The following is a 5,000-nucleotide window of genomic DNA, read 5'->3' on the forward strand; positions in this document are numbered from 1 at the left end:
ACACCAAGTGTTTCTTCACACAAGGGCAAGCAATCTTGGAGGTAGGTCTTCCAAAACCACGTGTCCACCTCCCTTTCCTTCTTCTCCCTGCACATCAAGTCCTCCTCAATTAAAGCTTGGCTCCTGATGATGTTGTGTTGGTTTCTTCACAGCTGGTGTCCACTCAACCTTCTGGCGCCTGTTGGGACCTTCTCAATGGGATGGACGCCAACGCGCCTCGGACTTGACTCTATTCCTCCAGACGGGGGTAGAAAAAAATAGGCAGGTGGGACTTGCAAGGATTCATTTAGTGACTGTTCAAGGTTACAACGGCAGTGGGAAAAAGTGATTTAGAGCAGTGTTTTGTCAACCTTGGCAACTTGAAGATGTCCGGACTTCAACTCCCAGAATTCCCCAGCCAGCATTCGCTGGCTGGGGAATTCTGGGAGTTGAAGTCCGGACATCTTCAAGTTGCCAAGGTTGAGAAACACTGTCCTAGACACTGTTTATACACGAATGCTGGCTGGGGAATTCTGGGAGTTGAAGTCCGGACATCTTCAAGTTGCCAAGGTTGAGAAACACTGTCCTAGACACTGTTTATACACGAATGCTGGCTGGGGAATTCTGGGAGTTGAAGTCCAGACATCTTCAAGTTGCCAAGGTTGAGAAACACTGTCCTAGACACTGTTTATACACAAATGCTGGCTGGGGAATTCTGGGAGTTGAAGTCCGGACATCTTCAAGTTGCCAAGGTTGAGAAACACTGTCCTAGACACTGTTTATACACAAATGCTGGCTGGGGAATTCTGGGAGTTGAAGTCCGGACATCTTCAAGTTGCCAAGGTTGACAAACACTGATTTAGAGAAAGACCTTTTTTTAAAAAAAGAAAGAGTAAATGAATGAGTTATTTATAATAATAAAGGGGGATTTTCAAATCCAATGAACAAATACATTTGGAAGAAATCTAGATAAAGTGAGCCAGGATGGGATGCGAGTGCAGATCCTGGAACTATTCCTGAAAAAAAAGTTTAAAATGCTAGAAAAGAAATAAATGATTTAAAAAAAGAAAGAATTAAAGCTCTCCTCCAGCTAAGCATGTGCAAAACTTAGCATAGGGAGTCCTCAGCTTATGACTGCAATTGAGCCCCAAATATCTGTTGCTAAGCAAGATATTTGTTAAGTGAGCTGTGCCCCATTTTACGACCTGTCTGCCCACAGTTCTTAAGTGAGTCGCAGCTGATAAGAGAGTCACTTGCCAGTCAGAAGGTTGCAAAGGGGGATCATGTGACAGCCCCCCCCCCCGAGGCATTGCAACTGTCATAAATGTGAGTCGGTTGGCAAACGTCAGAATTTGGATCACGTGACCCCAGGGATGCTGCGACGGTCGTAAGTGTGAAAACTGGTCCTAAGTCAGTTTCCCCCGCCCCAGTGCTGTCATTAACTTTCAACCGTCACTAAACAAATCAAAGACGACTTATAGTCCTCAAGCCCTTCATTCATTCAGCCTCACAGACGTCCAGTCCTCGACTTACGACACTTTGTTTAGTGACCGTTCAAAATCACGCCACTGAAAAAAATGTCACTTCGGATGGTTTTTCACAATTACAACCTTTGCAGCATTCAAAATTTAGCCGCTTGGCAACTGACTCGTATTTAGGACGGTGGCAGTATTCCAGAGTCGTGGGAACACACTTTGCGACCATTATTCCCCATGCTGGCTGGGGTATTCTGGGAGTTAGTCCACCCATCTTAAAGCATGCTGGCTGGAGGATTCTGGGCGTTGTAGTCCTCCCCTTTTAAAAGCCTTCTGGCTGGGGGATTTCTGGGAGTTGTAGTCCTCCCCTCTTAAAGAGCCAAGGTGGCGCAGTGGTTAAATGCAGCACTGCAGGCTACGTCAGCTGGCTGCAGTTCGGCGGTTCTAATCTCACCGGCTCCAAGGTTGACTCAGCCTTCCATCCTTCCGAGGTGGGTGAAATGAGGACCCGGATTGTTGTTGGGGGCGATATGCTGACTCTGTAAACCACTTAGGAGGGGGCTGAAAGCCCTATGAAGCGGTATATAAGTCTAACTGCTATTGCTAGATAGATAGATAGATAGATAGATAGATAGATAGATAGATAGATAGATAGATAGATAGATAGATAGATGATAGATAGACAGACAGACAGACAGTAATGCATGGATGGATGATAGATAGATAGATGATAGATGATAAATATAAATAGATAAGAGCCGAGGTGGCGCAGTGGTTAGGGTGCAGTACTGCAGCCACTTCAGCTGACTGCTATCTGCAGTTCAGCGGTTCTAATCTCACCGGCTGAGGGTTGACTCAGCCTTCCATCCTTCCGAGGTGGGTGAAATGAGGACCCAGACTGTGGGGGCGATATGCTGACTCTGTAAACCGCTTAGAGTGGGCTGAAAGCCCTATGAAGCGGTATATAAGTCTAACTGCTATTGCTATTGCTATTAAAGCACTCTCCCTGGGGATTCTGGGAGTTGAAGTCTATGAGTCTTAAAAGCTGCCACGCTTGGAATCCCCTGGGTGAGCCTTCCAGCAATGGGAGCCAAGAGCAATTAATGGGGGAGGGAGGGAGGGAGGGATGGTGGGAGGGGCAGGGGGCAATTATAACTTCCGCCACTCCCAGAGGATTTTAGTGGGTTTACAAACAACAGAACATTGTTGTAATTAGAGAATCCCGATTTCTAACACAACACTGCCTCCCCACCAAGCATAAAACGACTCCTCATTTTACAAGTTTTCTTTTAGTGAGCGTTACAATTTGCACTGACTTTTTTTTACACCTACGACCATTGCGGCATCCCTGTGAAGTCACCTGATTTAAGACGCTTGGCAACTGACTCATATTTATGACGGTTGCAGTGTCCCTGTGGGGGGGGGGGAGGGTCACGCAATGCCCTTTTGCGACCTTCTGACAAGCAAAGCCAACGGGAAAGCCAGATTCACTTAACGACCATGTTCCTAACTTAAACAGCTGAAAGGATTCACTTAACAACAGTGGCAAGAAAGGTCGTAGAATGGGGCAAAACTCTCTTAAGATCTGTCTTGCTAAGCAACAGAAACTTCGGGGCTCTGTTGTGGTCGTAAGTTGGAGACTACCTGTATTATCTCAACCGCGAGCCCAAATTTTTTGTTGCTAAGCGAGACATTTGTTAAGTTGAGTTTTTGCCTCATTTTACGACCTTTTCTGCCACACTTTTAAACTGTTGTTAGGTTAGTAAAACGGTTGTTAAGTGAATCTGGGCTTCTGCATGGACTTTGCTTATCGGATGGTCGCAAAAAGGGATCATCTGACACCCCCCCCAGGCTCTGCAACCGTCACAAATGTGAGTCAGTTGCCAAGCATCTGAATTTGGACCACGTGACCCCCCGGGGGATGCTGTAAGGGTTGTGTGTGTGAAAAAGGATCGTAAGTCACTTTTCTCAGTAACTTCGAACGGTCGTTAAAGAAGCTGTTATAAGTCAAGAACGACCCACAACGCTTGCAAATAAAAATCCCAGGGAATAAAATCCTGCAAAGGTGAGGAGGTTCAACACCCCCTCCCCTCCCTCACTTAGGAAAGTTGCACCAACACCCCCCCCCCAAAAAAAAAAACACTTTTCAGGATGCACAAAGGTGGGCAAAGAAATTCAGCAGGAGCTGCTGAGGCTGTTTGCAAAAGTTGGCTACCTGGGTCCATCGGCCGCCTTCAGACAATTCCCCAAACCTGCTTGATACAAGCCAACAACCCCACCGCTGAATGTGTGTGTGTGGAGGGGGGGGGAGTCGGGGAGCCCTGTTCCCCCTACGCCGTACTCAGGACCGGAGCATCGGCTACGTAAAACCTGCATTTTTATCTGCCGGAAATGGTGTGTACCTGCTTGGACTGGGGGGGGGGGGGGAGAGGTTGGACTAGATGACCTCCAAGGTCCCTTCCAAGTCTGTTTTTATTCTGTTATTATTCCGTCACTCTGAAGTTGTGGGGAGTTTCGCCCCTAGAGGCTTTCAAGAAGAGACGGGTCTTCCCTCTGTCAGAAATGCTGCGTAGGGTCTCCTGCCAGGGCAGAGGGTTGGACTAGATGACCTCCAACGCCCCTTCCAACTCTGTTATCCTAGCTTGGCCTGGGATGGGAGGGGGGTCCTCTGAATGCAAAAGGAGAGGTGGCTGAGCTGGAAAGGAAGCGATTGAGGAAAGGGGGGGGAGCTTTGGGGAAAGAGGGGGGCTGCGGATGGGGCCCCTTGAGGGGGGTCTCGGGGAACGGAGAACCCTGGGGAGGGGGAGATGGAGGGGGGAGCCTGCAAAACTTTGAGGGGCACTTTCCGAGGCTGGAGACTTGGGGAGGGGCTGCGAGAGGGGGGGGGGGACCGAGGCAGGGATGGCCGGGGAGGGGGAGGGGGGTCTCCGCCAGGCGGCCGAGCCCAGCGCGCCCCTCCCGCGGTCATCCCCGCCGCCGCCGCCGCCTCCGTCCGTCCCCTGGAGTCCGCCCCTCCCCGGATGATGTCAGCCTGCTCGGCCCGGTGGCTGCAGCCCCCTCCTCCCTGGGGAGGCGGAGGGAGGCGGCATGGCCCGGCTCGGCCCGGCCGGAGGAGGCGGCGGCGGCGGCGGCGGCCCGCTCCCCCTGCGGCTGGACGCTGCGCCCGGGCCCGCGCCGCACTGGCTGGCGGTGCTGATGCTGCTGCTGCCGGACGAAGACGAGGACGACGACGGGGAGGAGGAGGAGGAGGACGGCGGGCAGCGGCAGCAGCACCAGGGCGGCCAGGCCGGCCGTCGGAGGCAGCAGCAGCAGCAGCGGAGGCGGCGGAGGAGGCGGCGGCGGCTGCTGCGGGCGGCGGGCGCTCCGGCCGGCGGGCTGCTCCCGGGGACCCGCGGCGGCGGCTGCTGCTGCTGCTCCTGCCGGCCAATGGGGGGAGCGGAGGAGGAGGAGGAGGAGGAGGAGGAAGGAGCCCCGCACCGCGCTCCGACCTGCCCGCCGCTCCGGTAAAGTCCGCAGCCGGCGAGGGGAGGGGAGGGAGAGCCCAGC

General features: G+C 52.5%; 1 protein-coding gene across 1 annotated transcript in view; it reads left to right on the forward strand.

Annotated features, from left to right (window-relative positions):
- Window positions 1–4,547: 4,547 nt before the first annotated feature.
- Window positions 4,548–5,000, forward strand: part of LOC106540220 (transcription factor COE1) — a gene marked incomplete in the record, with an annotated part of 79,000 nt that continues 78,547 nt past the window's right edge. Inside the window, 2 exon segments of the mRNA XM_087723914.1 lie at window positions 4,548–4,827; window positions 4,830–4,957. Of these exon segments, the coding sequence (XP_087580040.1) occupies window positions 4,650–4,827; window positions 4,830–4,957 (306 nt within the window).

The sequence above is a fragment of the Thamnophis sirtalis genome, unplaced genomic scaffold (assembly GCF_051295495.1).
Source record: "Thamnophis sirtalis isolate CommonGarterSnake01/CBP01778 unplaced genomic scaffold, rThaSir2_p1.2 scaffold_10, whole genome shotgun sequence".
Classification (NCBI taxonomy): domain Eukaryota; kingdom Metazoa; phylum Chordata; class Lepidosauria; order Squamata; family Natricidae; genus Thamnophis; species Thamnophis sirtalis.